This window comes from Linepithema humile, chromosome 8 (genome assembly GCF_040581485.1).
Source record: "Linepithema humile isolate Giens D197 chromosome 8, Lhum_UNIL_v1.0, whole genome shotgun sequence".
Lineage (NCBI taxonomy): Eukaryota > Metazoa > Arthropoda > Insecta > Hymenoptera > Formicidae > Linepithema > Linepithema humile.
The window spans coordinates 8,705,035-8,726,183 of NC_090135.1; the positions used below are offsets into that span (position 1 = coordinate 8,705,035).

A 21,149-nucleotide genomic window follows, 5' to 3' on the forward strand; every position below is an offset into this window, starting at 1 on the left:
AAGCGCGAAATTCAAACATGAAATCGTCGCATTAGAGGGAGGTAGAGGGCCGGGGTGATTATTAGTCACCAGACACTCGTCGTCGCGCACTTCATGACGTGTCATGGCAGCGGTTGAGATGTGATACTCGTTTGCTCGCAACGACGTTTTGTGCACGAAATACTCACAACGTATATGACGTATAATGCGATTACACGCTTTTATGTAGAAGGAAATATTTTACGCAAAAAAACGCGAACGAAAAAACGGACACTTTAAGGTGACGCAGTGACCGTGATTGCGACGGCGATGGGAACGGCGACGACTGCGACGGCAGTCTTTTATACTGTTCTCTGTGTACTGTACGGTGCCTCGGCGTTCTATTTGCCCGGCCTGGCACCCGTCAATTACTGCAAAACCGGCGAGACTACGTCAACGTGCAAGGTATGCCGCGCAAACATTGTGAAAGACGACCGATTGGTTATGATTGACGGATCTTGTGTATTCCGCACATTGTGTATTTTGCACACACACAGTGGATACCTCTTTGTTACTTATTTTTTATACATATCTATCCGCTATCTTATATATTTTTTCTACAGCTATCTCACTATGCTTTATATCTTTTTCTATTTCGGAAATCCGTTTATGAATTCATTGCTATATATATTGTATATATATATATAAAAGTTATACAAGTGTCTTATCTCTTCATGATTACATTATACTTTTCTAATATGTATATATGTATAATTTATGCAATATTAGATTAGATAGATAATTTTTTAATTATATTTTATTGATAATATATTTATTTTATTTATCATAATTTAATACTTTTTAAAATCATCATAAGAGATATATTATTACTAAGAGATTATGACTTTTTCTTTTGCATGATATAGAAAGAGATACATTCAATTTTATATTATCAATATTAGCAAGATTATATGACCTGACATAATAATATTAAGTCTTATTATTGATATATGTGTTATAGGAAACTATTTAATTATGTTTTAGTCTGATGTCAAGTTATATGTGAACCGACTAAACACAGAGAAATATGTCATACCATATGAATATAGTCAGTAAGTAATATTAATATTTAATTCTTATATAACAGTTATTTAATATATATAATTTCTGTAACAATTTTTAATATTTTATGAATGTCTTCAATCTAGTTTTGACTTCTGCACAGTGGAAGATGGACAATCTCCAGTTGAGAATTTGGGACAAGTTGTGTTTGGAGAACGGATACGTCCGTCTCCATACAAAGTAAGAGCAATAAAATTCGAGATAATTTTATATTTAAATTTAGATTCTAAAAGAAAGAGAAATAAAATATAAATTATCACATTTTTAGTTGGAATTCTTGAAAGATGTCAAATGTGTTGAAGCTTGCACAAAACAATATACAGGAGGTGATGAGATGGCTGAGAAGAGGTTGCAATTATTAAGGAAAGGAATAGCAGTCAATTATCAACATCACTGGATTGTTGGTAAAGTGTCAAAAAGCATTTAAATTAGGAAATTTTTGTAAAAAAATTGTAAACAGTTTTAAAAAATTCGTTCTGCAATTATATTGTTAGTATTATGGTTAATAACTTAATGGTTCTAATAATATTCTATTGTCTTTTAGATAATATGCCAGTAACATGGTGTTATCAGCTGGAAGATGAGCGACAGTATTGTAGCACTGGCTTCCCCATGGGTTGTTATTCCAAGGACTCTAGATCTCAGCAAGACACTTGTACTATACATGTAAATATACAAGATGAACTATCAAGTTATTTAAAAATTATGAAAATATTAAGTTGAGTTTATTTAATGAATATCTTTTTACATGTGTTCACAGGGTCCTCCATATAACAAACCGAAAACTTATTACTTATTCAATCATGTGAATCTCACTATAACTTACCACAGTGGTGCCACAGAAGAATGGGGAACATCTTTTAAAGAAAACGGTGGTCGTATCATATGTAAGTATTTCTACAAGTAAATTATTGATCCACCAGCATGTAATTTTGCAATTTAAATAATCTAAAGAGTAAAAAGGGTTCTATGTTAATAAATTGTACATTAATATATTAAGAAAGATTTACTAGTACAAAGATTTTATGTTGACTCTAGCCCTTTTTACTCTCTTTATTATTTGATTTAATAGAAGAGCTAGATTTTTTATTAATTTTAATTTTAAATAATTAATTATTTATTATATATATATATCTATTTTTTATAGCTGTGAAAGTAGTGCCTCATAGTATTAAACATACCGGTACAGCTCTGAAAGATTCAGATTGTGAAAATCAGACACCATTAGAAATACCAGCCAATGAGCTCGCATCCGGACAAACGCTCCAAGTGAGGTATACGTATTCCGTGAAATTTGTGGTGAGTTTTTATAAATATTAGAAATCTTTTAATATAATCAAAGAATTAATTATTTATTGTTATACTTCAAAAATTCATTATTAATTTTTAGAAAAATAACACAATCAAATGGTCATCAAGATGGGATTACATCTTAGAATCGATGCCGCACACGAATATTCAATGGTTTAGTATTCTTAATTCGCTGATTATTGTTCTGTTTCTCTCTGGCATGGTGGCCATGATAATGCTTCGCACTCTGCACAAAGACATCGCGCGATATAATCAGGTATTTATCATACTAAATTATCTATTATACTATATAATTTAATAACTGCATGAAATTTTCTGCATTCTTGTATAAACTAAAAAAATAGTTTTACTTAATAATACTTTTCATTGGTGTTCTGCACATTCTTTCATACATTTCATAATTATTTTATTACAAGGCAAATATATAACTAATTAAATTGTTAGGAATTTTTCTGATAATTTTATTACACTAATAACTAATTTGAACAATATCAAAAGAACATAAATTTAAAAATGCATTACCCTATTTTTATTTAAAATTTGATCTGATATAAAGATATTGAAAATCTTCGAATAAAATTTAAGAAAATTGTAAAAGATTTGAGTATGCTAAATTGATGTTTTTCGGAGGTTTTCATGATAAAGAAATTTGTTACTGAATAAGACTTAAATAAATCTTAATCTTTCCAAATATTGGATTTCATAGAAATACATCCCCTTAACATTTAATAATTTAAGCATCGAATTTTGAAGCATGCCATACATTAACTCTATACTAAGGAACGATGAATAAAGCAAAATTGATTCTCTTGCTCGCGCGAGATTGAGCTTTTACGCAACAATATAACATATCTCATGAAAAGGTGAAGGTAACCGAATGTTTTCTTCACTTTCACAAGATTATGATATCCATTTTTTCTGTGTTGCGATAACGCAGGCCTACTTCCAGATAGAATCAGGAGAGGATGCACAAGAGGAATTTGGATGGAAATTGGTACACGGCGATGTATTCCGCCCTCCGCGTAAAGGAATGTTGCTTTCAGTTTTGCTTGGATCCGGTGTTCAAGTGTTTTTCATGGTGTTGGTTACGTTAGGTAAATCCCATTTATAACATTAACCAAATTCAAGATTAATCCTGAGATTCTTCTTTCTCTTTCCTCAAACAATAAATTATAAATATTATAATAAATATTGCAGCATTTGCCTGCCTGGGTTTTCTTTCGCCTGCTAATAGAGGCGCGCTGATGACTTGTGCGATGGTGTTGTACGTTTGTCTGGGAACAACTGCGGGATACGTTGCTGCTCGGATATATAAGAGTTTCGGCGGAGAGAAATGGAAGTCCAACGTACTACTCACATCCATGCTCAGTCCTGGGTATAAATTAACGTTATTTTAGTTAAAATAAAGTATGTGTTTGATTATGCTTCAACGTAAATTTATTGTAAATATTTTTTTTCTTTTCAGAATCGTATTCAGTTTATTCTTCATAATGAACTTAATATTCTGGGTGAATGGAAGCTCAGCCGCAGTACCTTTCAGTACTCTGATTGCGCTTCTGGCACTGTGGCTTGGAGTGTCTGTACCGTTGACCTTTATCGGCGCCTATTTTGGTTTTAAGAAAAGGGTAATTATCGATTAGTGTTATCGCGGTGTCTGCAAATAATTGATATGATAATATCGTAGGCTTTGGAGCATCCGGTGCGAACGAATCAGATACCACGACAAATACCGGAGCAAAATTTCTACACGCAGCCAATACCTGGAGTCATCATGGGTGGTGTCTTGCCGTTCGGTTGCATATTTATACAATTATTCTTTATACTTAATTCCCTTTGGTACGTATTGGACAGAAATATTTTTATCAATAAACATCCGATAAACTACAACATTCTTACGCGTCATTTTTTTCATCAGGTCAAGCCAAGTGTACTACATGTTTGGATTTCTTTTTTTGGTTTTTCTTATACTCGTCATCACATGTTCCGAAACGACGATTCTACTCTGTTATTTCCATCTTTGTGCGGAGGCGAGTATATATCGTACGAAATTAGAAAACTTTTATCGAAAATCATAATGTTGACAAAATTCTTTGCAGGATTATCACTGGTGGTGGCGCAGTTTTCTCACGTCAGGCTTTACTGCTGCCTACTTGTTAATTTATTGTATACACTTCTTCATAACTAAATTAGACATTGAAGGCGCCACTTCTACGTTCCTATATTTCGGATATACGTTTATCATGGTTTACTTATTCTTCCTTCTGACAGGTGAGAGCTTTATTCGTTACTCATTCGTTTTAAACACTGTAATATTTAGAAAAGAAAAAAAAGCAAATTTATCATTTGATTTTAGGTTCCATTGGTTTCTTCGCCTGTTTTTGGTTTGTGCGTAAGATTTATAGTGTTGTGAAGGTTGATTAAATAAAACTGGTGACGAGAACAATGAGCCTGTACAATGAGTGTGGTGTAATGAATGAAACTGATCGCAACAAGAATGAGCGATAGTCGATGTTATGTGAACCCGCGTTAAAAACAAAAAGCAAAGAGGGAACAATAATGATGTGTAAACGACTCTTCGCATTATTATTGTCATAATATATTACCATGTATAACATGGTTGCGCGAATATTGTCATATAATAATAATAAAAAATTGTAGTCATTTATTTAACGCGAAAAGTTCACAACTTTCAGAGGGCAATATCGGGTATCGTTGTCGACTATCAGACATTCTTCAGAAGTATTTTCGAATAAGCGTCTAACATATATCATGAATGTTGATGATGTATGTTTTAGATATCCGTGAAAAGTAATGTCTAAGCATTTTGTTTTATTTTATGAATTCCGAAATGCTTGGCCTATGTCGAAAGGATATTTATGCGGCATACAGCCACAACACGTCTAGGATTTTGATTAAATCTTTGATGTGTAATGTGAAATTCGATTCTGGGCCATACTACTCACTGTTCATTTCTACATTTACCATGATACCAGGATATCAAGAGAGAATTTCTTTATAATAAAAGGTAACAAAATATTAATCACGATGGTATAGAAGTACAATCGTAAGTATTAATGACATGTCCGGTGCGTCCGTATTCATAAGGATTACGAATCATTGTTTCTTTTTTTTTATTACATAAATGAATTATTTAAAAAAGATAGGTTTTAAATATTATAGAAAAATTTGATCGTTGAATGTAGACGCATCGTATATCCATTAATGCACCGCGTAATTCGAATCTAATTACGGAATGCGCATTATATCATATTTTTCAAATTATCAAGCTATAAACAGCTGAATCACACTACACAAATAATAAAAATGTACAAATTGAGAACTAACTTACCCATTGAGTTTTATGTCTCTTGTTCCTTTGTTCTCTTTTTCTTTTCAAACTATTACCGAATAGTATTCGTAATCGTGATGTATTTAATAGTCAACATGCACACATTCTATATTCAGATTTTGTAAATTAAAGTATCTAATGTTAGCGCGTTGATAATGTTATTATTGATATAAATAAAATTATCGAATAAGTTTATATATCAAGTTTGTAATAATTTTAAACGATGCTACGGAACATATGTGTGTGTTATTTCGCGCAGTGTTTTATTATTAATTCATCAAAAAATTCAAGAAAACGCAACAAATTAAATAACAATGTAGACGGTTCTTTGTTTTAAGCATAAATGTATTTGTTTATCACATGCTCTCGATCTTTCGGCTACAAGTGAATAACAAATTCTCCAATCGATGTATCGTAAAAAGTAAGCGGTAAATGTACTTTGTATGTCTTAACATCGTGTTCTTTTTTTTGTTTTATATTTATTAATAATTTTACATGACACACCATGGAATATCGGTTATTTACATACGTGTCTTCGCCCTGCGCTATCGCACGGGTCACAAAAATTAACGCAATGCTTCCAAAGATTAGGAGCGTCGTGCTCAAGGAAGTCAAAGTACACTACGAAGAATACTTAACGCAGAAATAAAGTTCCATTTTTTTTGTCTATCAACGTTCAATACAATGTTTTCACGATGATACTCTTCTATATTTCGGACAATAGTATTTTCCACTCAGATAACGTCGTAATTTGATAACATCCAGATCCATTCGTGCAGACTTGTCAGAGTCGAGTTAATAAAAAGAAAACCAAAAAAAAAGCAAAAGAACGAACATTACTCGAGTCATGAGTGCCTGATTATTCCACATCCAACAATGTGTCTTGTCTATTTTCTTCAAAGAGGAGTTTCCCACGTCGTAAAACAGTTTCGTGCGGATGCTGCGAGCACGCTTTTTGTCTCTCATTGTCACATGTTGTTTCATTATGGCGTAGAGAATTGGTATCATCTGCCGTGAGTCGAGGTAAACACAGTACCACTATGCGCCAGATCTACAGTTATTGGCTCTCTGTGGGATAGATAAACGTTGACCTGTAAGAAGCATGGTTTAATCCTGATACACGGGGACAGGAAACTAGGAATTGAAGGAACTCTGGATAGCTGTACATCAATTGATGCAATCGAAATCGAAATAAGGAGAATGAAGGAAGAAAATAAGGATAGAATTGAGAGAGAAAAAAACTACGACGGAAACTATTGCGAACCAAATATTCGAAATTGATGTCTTCACTTTTATCGAAAGAAGGTAAGTTTAAGTTGTATAAAGAATATTGAAATATTGAAGAATATTGAAATATATTGACCTATTGGATGTTGTCGACCAATTCAGATACAAAAAAGAAAGCAAAACAACGTATCCGCAATAAATATGTAGTGGGAAAAAAGTAGGATGCAGAACTGATAGGACGAAGTGAGTTGACTAAAGCCAAATTCAAGGTTAGGGTCAGGTCAGAGAAGGAAAGATACATTTGCAGAAAATACGTTGCTCTCTATTTTCTTGGACTGCGCCGACGTCGGCCGTCCCTATTTCGGTCGGCACGTCTCATCTCTTCTAACCTACGCGCATGTTCCGCCATGTGTTGTCGCCGCATCTCTTCCTTTACTACTATCTGCAACACGTAAAAATGTTCATCGTTAATGTCGATAAATCAATCGATAAAACGAATAGTTGCACAATAAAATAATGTGTAAGTTAGATTTTGCGAAAGTTAAATATGTTATTGTACTTATACGACTTTGATAAATATCTCAGAATGAAGAAATTAACAAATTTATATATTTATTTATCGCTAAACTTTCAAATGATCTGAGTTTACCTGCTCATTTGTAAGTGGCAACCAGTATATGCAAGGTGTTGCCTTCGTCTTTCTGAAGAGATCGTCCAGGAGCTTAGCCGGCGGCGGATCGTCCTCCTTCTTCTTGAACTTACGAGCTGGTGCCGATAGGTGCGCGTCCAACGTTGGGCTCCGACTCCTCGCTCGTCGCTTCTTGTCCTGCTCCTTCTTGTCGCGCTCTTTCTCCCTGATGTGCTGCGGACCGTCCTCCTTGCCCAAGTCCCACTCTCTCACCACGGTTACCTAGTGCATGTCACGTTAAATTAATCAGGAACCATCGAGTGAGCCAGAATCGAACCAAGGTTCAAACAAATTTTTGGCTATTTATTTATAAAATAGACATTAGAGCAACATTTAGAATATTTTATTGCACTTAAATAATATTAAAATTTTTTGGCAATTATATAAAAAAAAGATTTCTTATTACTCAAACAGAAATGTCTTGTTTTAGTCTCATTTTGTTTAAACTTCTGGCCTACTGTGCGGTGGTTTAAGGAATGTCACGAGCAAGATCGTACTATAAAGATTCTTACTTTGGTTGTATTAGTCTTTTCATCGCGAACCCAATCCTGCTGCCATGCATCCGACGATGATAGTAGCTCAGCTTTGCGAGCAATCGGTTGTTCCTTGGATGATTCCCGAGCAGTTTCCATATCCTCGCTTGTGGCGTACTCTACGTGAAGCTTCTTCGGATTTGACATCGGCCAGGAGATCCCGTGAAGCGCTTGTCTCGTCTCGAAGGCCTGGTCCTCGTTGGAATACTGTAATAACGGAAAAATCATAAACACTCTGAATAACTCATGTTACTGTTTATAAATTATTCGATACAATCGTACCTCGACGATGCATTTGGACTTAATTCGATCCATCCAGAATCCGTTTTCCACGATGGTGCCGGTACGCGAAAGAAGCTCTTTAATCTGATTTAGCGTGAAGGGGCGAACCAGATTCTTGATTAAGAGGATATTAGTAGGTTTAGACGCTGGTGGACTCGGCGATTTTACATGTGCTACTTCCTTCACGATCGATATCTTTCGCCTCGTTGCTGCGTAAAAATAAAATCCGAATATTATATTCAATGATTAAGTAAATATTTGCTGACTTTATTTACAAATAATTGACGAATACGCTTACCGAGGTGATTATCCACTTTTGCATTTCCCTTTTTAGCAGCACCATTCTTCTGCAAGTTTTCCTCCGTCACCTTACTATCGTTTGTACTATCGTTGGAATTGTGCCGCTTGTCGTTACTCCTATGACGATCTCTATCCTCGTCGTCGTCTTTCGAAAGACGAACTTCATTGATAGATAATGGCTTTGCACCTGGTACCAAGGCCTATAAACATTATTTTTAGTAAGTTTTTGAAGAATATGTGAAGAGAGATGCGTAGCAGAATAAAGTTACCTTGAGTGAATCAGTTGAGATAGAGAATGAAGGCGTTGTATCTGTAGAAAGTGCCGTTCCCCATCGACGTTTCCTTGGCACACATTTTGGTTCTTGTTCACTGCCATTTTCCTTAAACACGCATCATTAAAATATAACACTGAAAAATCCAATATCCTTCTAAATATCGATAAAATATTAAATTGTTATACCTTATTTTGATTACTAGATTCATTATCAACACTTGCATCGGCATCGTCTCTTTTCACTTCATTTTTTTCAGATAATATTCTTGCCGAGCTGAAAAATAAATAGAAATTATTGTAACTGAATTATATATATAGTTTTGAATTATATATAGTCTTGTCTCGTATAATATTGATTTTCTAACTCAATTATATTTATATTAATTCTAAAAAGTATCCTGAAAATAACGATACATTGAAAACTTGCAGTAATATCTGTTATCTAAACTTCACAATTTTTTCAACTAAAATTACTTCGTCGAGTAGATAATCATTGTAGAAGGATATTTGTGCTTACAATGATCTCTTCAAATTGACTTTAACAGGTTTGTGAACGACCGTCTGGGTGCTGACCGGTGCAATCTGTTCCGACTTTTCATTCGTACTTTCCTCCGATTTATCCGGAACAGTTTCGCATTGCTCGATCTCCACTTTTTCTACATTGTTCGAGTGAGAGTTGGTTCTTTCCGGTGACGCCGATTGTTCCTTATTCTCTTGCGAACATTCCGTACTTTGTTTCTCCTCTTCCTCCTCTTCGGCGTAAGGCTCAGAGACTACTTTTCTTTCAATAGGTTCATCCTCGGAATCTGGTGTCTCTGAATTAGACGAGTCTCTGTATTTACTACGAGGTTTCCTACGAATCGTGCGTGGCGACGCTTGGTCGCTACTTGCTCTGCTACTTTTAAGACGAGACTCGTCATTCGATTCGGATGACGAATCCGCCGGACGATGCGTTTTCACTTTATCGTCCTCATCCTCGCTACTCGTATCTCTATTAGCTACGTTTTCTACACTAGTCTCTTTGCTAAATTCCGTTTCCGTTGGCTTTTCGATGATGTCTTCTGCAGATTTTTCTTCCTTAACTTCCGTGACAGCGGTGGCAGTCTTCTCGCAAGTATCATCACCATTTGGGCTAGGAGATGATGCGGCTGTCGTGCTACCCGGCTTACCAGGTTCGCTATCAACGATTTGGGCAGCGCAATTTGCCTCATTTGATTCACCATGCTGATCTATGTTTGGTTTATCGTCAGACAACAAGTTGGCTGAAGTGGTTTCAGGCAGGATCTCCTTGCTATCACTTACCTCTTCGTTGGAGTCCTGACCTGGGTATGAAGAGGAGGGATCGTTCGGCTGTTCAGCGCTACTGAGCGTTCTTGTACAAGAAACCAGTTGCTCATCTGCCGAGTCAGCCTCCTCTGCAATGCCCTCACCACTTTCTTGCCACTTGCCACTTGACTTGACAGTTTTCCTACTCGACGGTGCTGTGTCTGATGATGCTTCTGACGTGTTGCGCTGCCTACATAGTTTCAGCTTCTGTATTTCGCCGGGCGACGCATCCGCCCTCGCCACTTTCCACACGGAGCCGCCGTTGTCCTCCTCGTCTTCCGGTGAATCCACTTTTATGTCTATCTCACTAGGGTATATTTTCTCCTCACGTCCTTGTGATGTCTGCTCCAATTCTTTGCTCTGCAGGCGCGTCTGCATGCTTGTCTCTTTTTGTTCGATCTCTTTGACTTGAATGGCACTCTTAGCATCCTCGACGAAAGTATCTTGTTCAGATGAAGTAGAAGGCGATCTTCTGCCACGCCTACGTGTCGATTTCCTTGTCGGTTTCTCAACTTTTTTCTCAGGAGATCCTTTAGCTTTGTTCCTTTCGCTCTTGCGCCTCATGCCTAAGAAATAATGTAATTAAATTGTTATAATTATGCACACTTAATTTATACACTCATTTATTAGATTACAACATGTAATCAATTGTTCATAATGAAAATGTTAATAAACAGTTTAATAAATAAACTGTTTGTGCATTAACATTTTCACATATAATCTACTAATACATAGATCTTATTCTTCTCTCTCTCTACTAACATATTTTACATAAAACATAATACTTGCAGTGACAAGTTTTGTGTTTATTTTAAATTTGAGGCATTAATATATGTGTATATGTACGTACAATACATATACACACACACACACACATAAATTGCCTCCATATTAATTTCACGCGATGCGATCAAATACTAATTGGCGGAGAAATGTACTTTAATCTATTAAATGACGATTCGTATCATCGGGATTGCACGTTAATCACGCACATCAATCCTTTACGATCAGCGCTTATTTGCACATTCGTGCGCATTGCCGTAGATTGTTCGCCGCAGCCGAGGTCTCCCTCGAATTCGTCGATCGATCTAGCGTACTTCAGTTTGTGGTTATCAGCGCGAAATTACGCGCGGGTCACTCTCGGCGGCAGCGATGACGGCGATCGCTACATCCACGAAAGCAGTTACTCACTTGACTTTGCTGTGCTACTTCAATAGATGTGATTAAACGTTTGGTATCCGCCGGCGACCTCGGTGACACATAAATATCGCGCTCTCGACGAGGTACCGCGATCACGATGACGCTATTCAACAACCCTATCGTCCGTTCGTGCGAGAGCCGCCATACAACAGCTCAATCGACCATAAACTTATTACATTATATTAGATGACAGTGACGCCAGATTTCAGACGCCAGCACTGCCAGTTTTCCCTGGAAACCTTCATACGCACACAACCGAAACCCGCTGACGTCACGTGTCCGTGTGCACTCGGCTTTCAATTTGTAGAAGCGAGCGGACATATGTTTGCGTCTTTTTTCTACCAAGTCTAAAGCCCCTTACACAATGCCAGGCAACAGGCAATAAGAATAGAGAATAATGTAAGAAAGAAAAAGAGAGAAATAGCTTTTCTCTCTTTCTCTTGTATGTTATTTCCTGTTCTTATTGCCTGTTGCCTGGCATTGTGTAAGGGGCTTAATGCCTGTATCAGACTACACATTGAAGATTGAAATTAAATATTGAGGATTGAAATTTGACTAATCAGGATAAAGACTCCTTTTGTTTTGATTGGTCAAATTTCAATCTTCAATCTTCAATGCGTAGTCTAATTACGGGCTTTAGATGATCGCTTCTGGTCATTTCTGTTGGACAATTTTGATTTTTATGCCACATTCAAATTGCCTGCGTTTAATGCACGACTAGTAGATTTTTCAGACAACTGATAGGCTATGCGAATAAAGACTGTAGTATGAATCCTTTATAACCAGAGACGATTCACAGAGTATTACAATTGGTTCATGAAAACGATATATAACACAAAAATATAGCTATATGTGTATTCGTACGAATATATTTGAAGAGATATTATCTAATTCCTTTGATCGGCACACACGGCTCACATAATACATTTGGCATTGGAATTTGCACGTATTTTCCGTGACAGTTGTCACTCGCAGCAAGAATATAAACATACAATTGACGATGGCAGCGTTATTTCGTATGAATTGCGCGCAAGGTCTGCGTAGGGGGTTAGCTCTAATGACACCCAAGGAGACGACGGTATATCGCAGGATAACAACGACACCACGATGTTACGACAATAGTAAAGAGCAAACGCAACCTGTCAAGAGAAAATGGGTTAGTTATGGTTTTGACAACGAAGACGAGGCATTGGATCGTCACTCCTTACATCAGACAATGTTTGTCGTTGTAACTATAGTCATTGTGCTTGGAAGCACCGTGTTTGCTTATCTGCCTGATGTCAGAGGCAAGGATTGGGCGCAACGAGAAGCATACCTGCGGCTTCGCCATAGAGAGGAAAATGGACTTCCTCTCATTGATCCCAATCTAATTGATCCGTCTAAAATAATTCTGCCAACCGACGAGGAGTTGGGTGATACAGAGATCATTATTTAAAGAGTGTATCGACAATCCTGAGAACTCTGAACTTAAAGTGTCGTCACTGTCCATCTGTATGGATTTAGTACTTGTTATAATTGAGGGTAATATATAATAAATACTGTTTTTGCGATTGAAATCTTTTTAATTTGAAGGTTGAATTTACAATCATGACATTCTTTGGCTCTTACAATCTTTAATTAAAATGTGTTGAAATAAAAGTTTCTGTATTGTTATTTGATAAATATGTGTGCCATTACATATTTATTACATGTACACAACATGGTTAAAAAATTATAGATATACATAAAATTAAATAATACATGTGTAACATACTTGTAGAATAAAAACAAAAAATAATTTTTATGCTACAATGTAATATAATTAGGATCTTGCATTTTATTTATGTACAATAATACATCATCAATATCCTCTTTAGTACACATTAAAAAAATTTGCTATGTGCATCACATTCTTAATGTTTATTAAAGACATAAAACTTAGTCTTATCGGATTGTGAGTTTAAAACGGACCATATAATCCGATTTCGTATCACCAGCACACTTATAAATATACTTTTTATTAAAGTGAAAATCATTCTCCCATTTATTTAATTTTAAAAGCACACGCTTGTTACTGCGTGGTCGTTGATGACGGTAACGTCGGAGCGACAGTGGTAGTATTAATACCAGGTGGTAATTGATTTTGTTCTGGAAGAACAGATGGGTAGAAGGAAGGGTTCGGCAAAGAGGCGCTGACTGTGATAGGTGGTAGTCCCGGCAGTGAGATAGGTGTCGTCACAATGTGAGACTGAGGCACGTTAAATCCAGTAGCCACGGTTGCACTATGGACAGGATTCTGCTCTCTCTGCATTGGGACATTAATTGCAGTCACGCCGTGTATTGGATTTTGTTCTTTCTGCAATCCTGGCACATTTATCGCAGTCACGCCGTGGAGAGGATTCTGCTCCCTCTGTTGTCCTGGGAAATTGATTGATCCAAGCGGTGCTGTTGCAGCTTCATAAGGGTTGGTGATATTCGTTGATAATGTTGTTGGTATCAGGGGGATGGTTGGCATACCAGGAATGCTTGGAGTCACTTGATAAGTGCCTAAATAATTAAGTAGATAAATAAGTTTTGAATAGTTAGAAATAAAAAAAATGTCTAATTGTATTTACCAGATGTGAAATTGGTGGTAGGCTGATTCGAAAACATATGAGGAGCTGTATTGATTGGTGCGTAGCCACCAGCAGTGCTAGCAAAGTTGACCTGACTCGCTGCCTGCACTTGCGTGCTTGGTCCTGATATGTTTTGAGTTGAAATACCTTCTTGTTCATTATTCACATTTTTTGTGGAGCTGTCAATCGCAACGGTGTAACTCGGCTGAATAGGTAATGCAGGAGGTGCACTGATAATCGGTTTAGTCTCTTCTGCAGTGGTAGTAACACTCACTGTCGTTGCCGGTTGAGTTTGCATAACTGTTTGCACAACAGTAGTATTCTGAAATGAAAGTATTTAATATAAAATTTACACTTACAAAGTTCTAAAACTTTTTAGATCTATTTTCATAACCTACTGTCTAACTTTGTTAATTATATATATATTTCTGTTTTCAGATTATCTACATATATTAAAGTTAAAATATTATGCAAATAATATAACATCTTACCGCATATGAATTAACAGGTTTATGCTCCGGCACACTTCTAACTGGTATTCTGTGTAGATACCCATATCCAATTCCACATCCTAAGCTGTATATGAGAATTTAATATTCATGAACATTGTGTTGTAGTTTTTAACAATTATTTGATTTGAAATATCTTGTGGAAAATCATGTACCTTCCTTCTCCGCCCCAAGTATTATTAGGTGTGATAGTCACTTCTCTGCAGGAGTCATCCTTAGTGTTATATACATACAATTTTAAAGGCCGTGCCTCATGCGCTTCTATTAAAGTGAATAAGTCCTCGCTTTCGTGAAGAATGGAATCTGCTCCGATAATGTAATCAGTAAACGGTCGTAAACCAGCTAATTCTGCAGGAGACGATGGATGAACTTCCTGTGAATTCGAGCATCAGCATTTCTCTTGTTAAATAATGTTCTATTAATACATAAAAATGACATAAAATTTAAAATCTATACTCACAAGTACATGCCAGACATTTTCATTGGCTCCTTCAAACGAACAGAAACGTATACTAACACCTAGCAGTCCTTGTCCACCCCATGTCACACTTGGTACAATCTTTGTCCTTCTTACAGATTGTGTTTTGCTACTGTATACCGTGATAATTAATTCTTTATTTACACCAGCTTTCAAAAGTTCTTTCAAGGTATCATTATCTTGGTCCTGAGAGAAATGTACAATGTTTAAAATAGCTGTAATATATAAGTATATAAAAAATATTTTTTATCAATAAGAACTGAGTAAACATACCAGACGAGTACTCCCAATTGCCACAATAAAATCGAAAAAGGCTTCAAGCCCTGCTTGTTGTCCAGGAGAGCCTTCTTGAACCTGTTTCCAAACAGAAATAAATTATCATTTTGTATTATGTAAAATAAATACATATTTCCAGCATGTGTCAGAATAAAATTTTGTTTTCTTATTTTCCAATTTTTACATTGGTAATCACATATACTTACATAATAAAATCATGGCTATATAAGAACTCGAATATATAAGATATCCTTATATTTACATACTTTATCTCTAAATTTTTATGGATTTTTTGATAACAAAAGAGCGAACAAATGACAACTTAATTTATTATTCATTTTCAAATAAATTTTATTCATCATTAGTCATTAATAAGACAAGATATTTAATGTAAAAAATCAATGTCATAAATATTAAAATAAAAAATGTACTATGAGTAATATATTTCTAACAGTCAATATGTCAACTTTTGCAGACAGATCGAAAAGTCGTGCAGAGAATTAATCTAAATTTATATGAATGCATAATATCTATAATGGCACACAACATTAAGTTTCATTATTTTTTCTTCCAACACTTTTATGCAAATGTTTTTTAAAGAGGATGATATTCGGAATGGTCAGATACTGTTCCAAATAATATTGACAGGTCACCTTACCCTCAATACATGATAACCTTCTGTACCGCCTCCCGGTATTTCCACGCTGTGAGATGATCCCATATTTGCTGAGAGCTTCTTAGGTCACCAGAGGTGTATAGATAAAAAACATTAAACCATTTGTCGATTGCACTACTTTGAAGAATACTTAAATTGCAAAAATACGTGGCACAAGTATCGTAACGCAAACTATAATGACGTCACGACCGCCATGCGGCAGAATCCAACGTCAGGCAATGCAACCTTAAATGCTTAAAATAGTTCTAAACACAATTTTTTATACTAGGAACATTTTAGATTTCACAGTTTTAAGGCCGGATCTACAATAGGTAGTCGTAGTCAATAGGTTTGTTCTTTATAGCTGAACTGGCTGCATTAGTTCAGTTTATCTTTTTTTCTCCACATTGGAAGGAAAAAGATAAACTCTGAACTAGTGCAGCTAGTTCAGCTATAAAGAACAGACCTAATTATTCTTCACACATTCGTCTGTGATTGGACAATTTCTTACGGCTTAAAGCTCACTACATCTATTGTAGATCCGGTCTAAAGCAATTCATGGAAATGGAATATAATAATAAAAAACTGAAGTTACTAGATTTAAATAATTTCGAAGTGTTACAACGGTTACAACAGTTACAAATTACAACCTTATTACGATCGAGATTGTGGTCGAAAGATCCTGAGATATATCAGTGAAGAATTTACATATATTTGGTGCACATAAGGCAGAATAAGAAATTAAATCCATTTTCTAATAGTAGACAGTAAGTTTTAGATTGAAGACAAGTTTTATCTACTCTGAACTGTGCAATTTTATTCAAACTCTCTCTCTCTCTGATGAAGAAAAATTTTGCTACTGATCTTTCTTATATTTATTTTAGTATATTAAAAGTATGTTTTCTTCTATTTTGCTACAATTTATTATTTTTTATTAATATTTATTTATTTATAGGTAACATTTCATCGATCATCATGGACTTGTTTAAGATTCACTGTCTTTTATTGGATGCAGCACTGCCATCAACTATTGAAGACCTCAAAGATCCAACAGAAGATTATATTCTAAATTTGTTGACAGAGTTCTTGTCAAAATTTTCAATTGATATGAACTTAATTGATCAGGTAAAACTATAGGAAGGACTTGTATGTTATATAAATTATACTTATGTATATTATATATATATATATATATATATATATGTATATTATATATATATATATGAGAATAATTTGGAATAACATGAAATTGAGAGTTGTTATACATTTCATTTATTATTTTTTATTTATAATAAAATTTTGCAGCCAATTCCAGAGCAACTTGATGTTATGACATATTATGAGGATTCTGATTTCATAAATCTGATAAATTTGTATACAGTTCTGACACAAGTACTTGATAAAATATTTCTACATAATTTTTGTCTTACTGACATCACCAGTCCTGGTATTAATTTTAGCTTAGAACTTTTTGAGAAGTTTATTATGTTAGAATAATGTTATTAATGCCATAAATAAATTCCACAGGACAAAAACGGCTTAAAAAACAAGCAAAATATCTTTCCAATTTTGTGTTATATACAATGCTTAAAAAATCAGAATTTAATGATAAGATGGAAGAAATTCAAGCTTCATCTAAGCTAGTAAAAGAATTAAGAGAAAGAAAAGATCAAGTTTTGGAGTCTATTTCTTATAAGGCTTTGCAGAAAGGAAAAAAGTTATCTTTGATAGAGAAGGTAAATTTCTATTAAAATATATATATCTATTTTTTTAACTTTATTACTACGACATGCAATAATACATTTATACATATTTTTCTATTAGCTCAAGAGTGACATACAATATATGAAGTCAGAGAAACTTAGTAAGAAGAACTTAGAACTTGAAATAATTCAAAATGATGTTGAAAAGAAAAATCAGAAAGTTAAAGAACATTATAACTCTCTTAAGACAGAAACAGAGCAGGTAAATGTCTTTATTTATTTAATCTTTAATTTTTCATAGTACATGTGATATTTTCTTTTGTTGCTAAATAACAAATTTGATAAATTGTCAATATACAATTTTTAGTTGAACAAGATGATACTTGAATTACAATCAGAGATTGTACATTCACCAGAAGAGTATCATTCTAATTTAAATAAACTCGAGACACAAAAAAATCTAAAGGAAGAAGAACGCAATGCAATGCAGGAAGCTATTCAGGAAAAAAAACAGTCCATAGAAAAAGTAGAAGAGATATTAAATTTCACACAAAAAATGAAAAAGGAATTGCTTTTATTGCAAGATGTATATAAAGAGCTAAAGTATGTTTTTATTTTCACCTTTTTATTTTATTTTTTATTTTTCACTAAATTATTACATATATTTTAGAAATTATTGATAATAAAGACATGTATTATAATATTTTGCAGAAACAAGAAAACTAAATCAAATGATATTGAAAAGGAAATTGATTTATCGAACAATATGCTATCCATATTGCAAACTAAATTAGCAGAGCATAAAGATCAAGTGGACACTGAAACAAATAAACTGCAGTCGCATCAAGAGAAAGATTTGGTTCCATTGCTCAATTTGCACAAACAACTATTGAGGTAATATTGCATAAGTTTTAAATTGAGTTTTTTGTTGAAATAGTTTGTTTTTTGTTTGATTTTTTCTTTCTCTTTTACATTTGTTGTCTTTAAGTTTCAATATTAAATACTTTGATAATACTTTGAAATGTTAAATTAAAATTTGATATTATTATAGTGAGAAAAAGGCACAGAAAATCAAATTAAATGCTGCCAAAATTTGCTATAATGAAAAATGCCTGGAGAAGAATGAATTACATGCAGACATTTCGAAAATAGAGAAGGAAACTACAGCTCTTCTTTCTTCATGCCAAGAGATTTTTGATAAGGAAGTTAATGAAGTGAGTTACATTTTAATCAGTTTTATAGATATATCAAAGCATTGAATCATAAATTGTTTATATACGTATATATAATATTTTTCTTTTACTAATATAAACGTTATAATTTTGTTTCAGGAAGAAAAACTACGGCAAGCTGCCAATAGACATTAATTATATCTCGAAATATCTTAAAATATCTCAAAAAAAGAAAGAATTTGAGGATATTTAGAAAGAGGCATATAAAAGGAATTACACTGTTATTTAATTATATTTAATTTTAGAATAAAAAGTTTATTGAATTAAATGATATTCTATATCATTTAATAGTAGTAATCAGTAAGCGAAATATTATGCTTGCTGTATGCTTGCAAATTGTCAGCAGATTTTTAATCAGAATATTGAAGTAGATCAGATATCATTTATGTTGCTCATATTAAGCTTGTATTCTGCCGACAGAATCCAGCTACATAATTGGGAGATAAAGCGAATAGAATCTATATTTTGTTAATATTTGTTTTCGACAGATCTCGCACTATTCGTTAGGATATAGTTTATATTTAAAAAAATTATAAATATAAAAATTTTATAAAAAAATTTTTTACGTGCCATAAAAGCTAAATCCCACAGATTCTTACAAGTTTCAACTTTTGCAAAATTATTAATTTATATCTTAATTTTTTTACACACTAAGAACGCAATGTATGTGAAGTTGGTTGTTAAAATCTTAGTCAAAGCATTATCATATGATTCTTATATCGTCAAATCCTATCGCTTCTCAAAGAGCTGCAATTTTTTCATCATTGCGTGCAATTGAACCAAGAAATGGAATTTGTCAAATTAAAATGAATGGAATCTGTGGAACGTCCGAACTTTGATGGACAAAATTGCAAAGATCTGCAATTGAGAGGAATTCAAATTGTTTTTAATGATACAAAAGACATAAACGATGTGGATCCTTTGTGTAAGAATACTTTTGAGAATTTTTTACTAGAGCGTAAGATTTATAATTTGTATTTAAGAATTGATAAAGTTAATACTCTTAAAAAGGTAAAAAAATTAGACAAGTCCTTTATTTTACAATTATATACATAATTTAAAATTCTAAAATATTTTTGTATTTTTTAATCCGATCAAGATGTTTTTTTTTGCAGGCGTTGATTGGACTTTTTCAACTTATAATCCTATTAATGTTATCCGGTGTCTTGTTCTCTGTTGCTGCCGTTTCACGTTTGATGGAAGTAACAGTTATTCTAATATATCCCACCGTTATATTTTTACTGCGGCAATCGGCAAATTTAATCATTGTGAGTATATAGTTAGAAAGCGTTTTAACCTTTTATTAATTAAATTTTCTTTAACATCTTTTTTTTCTCAAAGTTTTTGTCTTTATTTTAAGAATCTAAGAATTTTATTATAAATAAATCTATTATTAATTTATTGTAGACAATTCTATTAAAAGCATTGTTAAATATTAAACAAGTTAATATGTAATCAAGACCAGGGCTAAGTAGCCCCGTGGTTAGTTAATTTTGAACACATGGTCTTGTACAGCTTCTGACAATCCTCACGGCAAGAATGACATCTTCGGCATTTCGCAAACTGTATACACTTGTTAAATGCGATCAACAGGAAGTGATTTCTCAGCAAGAGCCGTTACTGGAGATCTCTCCGGTTCAGCTTAACATGCAAACTTCATTCCTGCCGTACAAAAGAACCGTCCTTGAAGAAATACCAAAATACATTCAGCACTCGGAAGACGAACATACTACTGCATCATCGACAAATGAGAGAATCATCGAACCATTGCAAGAAGAATCACAGGATGATGATTTGATGAAAAAATCAAGTTCATGCAAAAATATAAATGACTGTGAATGACTAATAAAAACAGCTTACTGATAATCAGAAAAGAAGATATTTATATAATTTTTTATATATACAAGCAATTTATATGAATATAAAATATATTTTATACTGAAGAATAAATCGTATAACAATCTCGAAAGATGAAATCTTACTATAGTTTTTACAAAGGGGAATTATTTCAATAGGTACACCGTATATAAATAATAATAAGCAGACGCGGCGAAGTAGTCAGTTTATTATCAATCAGCGCGATTAATTGTGAAATTGCACCACATTATTTGATAAAATTTATTCTTATTTGT

General features: G+C 33.9%; 5 protein-coding genes and 1 long non-coding RNA gene across 10 annotated transcripts; 4 read left to right on the top strand and 2 right to left on the bottom strand.

Annotated features, from left to right (window-relative positions):
* The first annotated feature begins 56 nt into the window (after positions 1–56).
* TM9SF2 (transmembrane 9 superfamily protein member 2) lies at positions 57–5,735 on the top strand. Of its 2 annotated transcripts, none has more exons than XM_012364108.2 (15): positions 57–423; positions 1,003–1,070; positions 1,167–1,260; positions 1,349–1,484; positions 1,625–1,746; positions 1,841–1,967; positions 2,228–2,379; positions 2,471–2,647; positions 3,329–3,485; positions 3,589–3,766; positions 3,857–4,016; positions 4,076–4,227; positions 4,307–4,418; positions 4,488–4,659; positions 4,745–5,735. In XM_012364108.2, the coding sequence occupies exons 1-15, from the start codon at positions 289–291 to the stop codon at positions 4,810–4,812; spliced, it is 2,010 nt and encodes a 669-aa protein (XP_012219531.1). In that variant the 5' UTR covers positions 57–288; the 3' UTR covers positions 4,813–5,735. The 2 variants fall into 2 exon arrangements, with proteins under 2 accessions (XP_012219531.1, XP_012219532.1); XM_012364109.2 differs by having other exon boundaries at positions 58–423; positions 3,341–3,485.
* A 329-nt stretch (positions 5,736–6,064) lies between these two features.
* LOC105670549 (apoptotic chromatin condensation inducer in the nucleus) lies at positions 6,065–11,739 on the bottom strand. 4 transcript variants are annotated; one of them, XR_001100450.2, is made up of 10 exons: positions 11,562–11,739; positions 9,562–10,936; positions 9,231–9,318; positions 9,040–9,150; positions 8,769–8,970; positions 8,471–8,679; positions 8,168–8,395; positions 7,617–7,877; positions 7,104–7,409; positions 6,065–6,808 (listed from the first exon to the last, which is right to left on the bottom strand). XR_001100450.2 is itself a non-coding variant. In XM_012364105.2 (10 exons), exons 2-9 carry the CDS (start codon positions 10,932–10,934, stop codon positions 7,290–7,292), a joined length of 2,592 nt encoding a protein of 863 aa, XP_012219528.1. In that variant the 5' UTR covers positions 10,935–10,936; positions 11,562–11,739; the 3' UTR covers positions 6,065–6,808; positions 7,282–7,289. The 4 variants fall into 4 exon arrangements, 3 of the variants coding, with proteins under 3 accessions (XP_012219528.1, XP_067216360.1, XP_012219527.1); XM_012364105.2 differs by having other exon boundaries at positions 7,282–7,409; XM_067360259.1 differs by having other exon boundaries at positions 7,267–7,409.
* A 652-nt stretch (positions 11,740–12,391) lies between these two features.
* Positions 12,392–13,208, top strand: NP15.6 (NADH dehydrogenase [ubiquinone] 1 beta subcomplex subunit NP15.6). The gene has a single exon (XM_012364185.2). It carries the CDS (start codon positions 12,571–12,573, stop codon positions 13,003–13,005), a length of 435 nt encoding a protein of 144 aa, XP_012219608.1. The 5' UTR covers positions 12,392–12,570; the 3' UTR covers positions 13,006–13,208.
* A 158-nt stretch (positions 13,209–13,366) lies between these two features.
* Positions 13,367–16,317, bottom strand: Grasp65 (Golgi reassembly-stacking protein 2). Its single transcript, XM_012364184.2, has 7 exons — positions 16,086–16,317; positions 15,425–15,505; positions 15,134–15,337; positions 14,829–15,046; positions 14,656–14,740; positions 14,165–14,486; positions 13,367–14,096 (listed from the first exon to the last, which is right to left on the bottom strand). The coding sequence occupies exons 1-7, from the start codon at positions 16,146–16,148 to the stop codon at positions 13,621–13,623; spliced, it is 1,449 nt and encodes a 482-aa protein (XP_012219607.1). The 5' UTR covers positions 16,149–16,317; the 3' UTR covers positions 13,367–13,620.
* Positions 16,318–16,691: 374 nt separating this feature from the next.
* On the top strand, positions 16,692–19,377 carry LOC105670543 (uncharacterized). The gene is made up of 9 exons (XM_012364096.2): positions 16,692–16,849; positions 17,038–17,207; positions 17,388–17,529; positions 17,610–17,818; positions 17,907–18,047; positions 18,153–18,388; positions 18,497–18,679; positions 18,837–18,999; positions 19,117–19,377. Exons 2-9 carry the CDS (start codon positions 17,058–17,060, stop codon positions 19,150–19,152), a joined length of 1,260 nt encoding a protein of 419 aa, XP_012219519.2. The 5' UTR covers positions 16,692–16,849; positions 17,038–17,057; the 3' UTR covers positions 19,153–19,377.
* Positions 19,378–20,144: 767 nt separating this feature from the next.
* Positions 20,145–20,754, top strand: LOC105670547 (uncharacterized). Its single transcript, XR_001100449.2, has 2 exons — positions 20,145–20,285; positions 20,505–20,754. It is a non-coding gene; the product is annotated as an uncharacterized lncRNA (long non-coding RNA).
* The last annotated feature ends 395 nt before the right edge of the window (positions 20,755–21,149 follow it).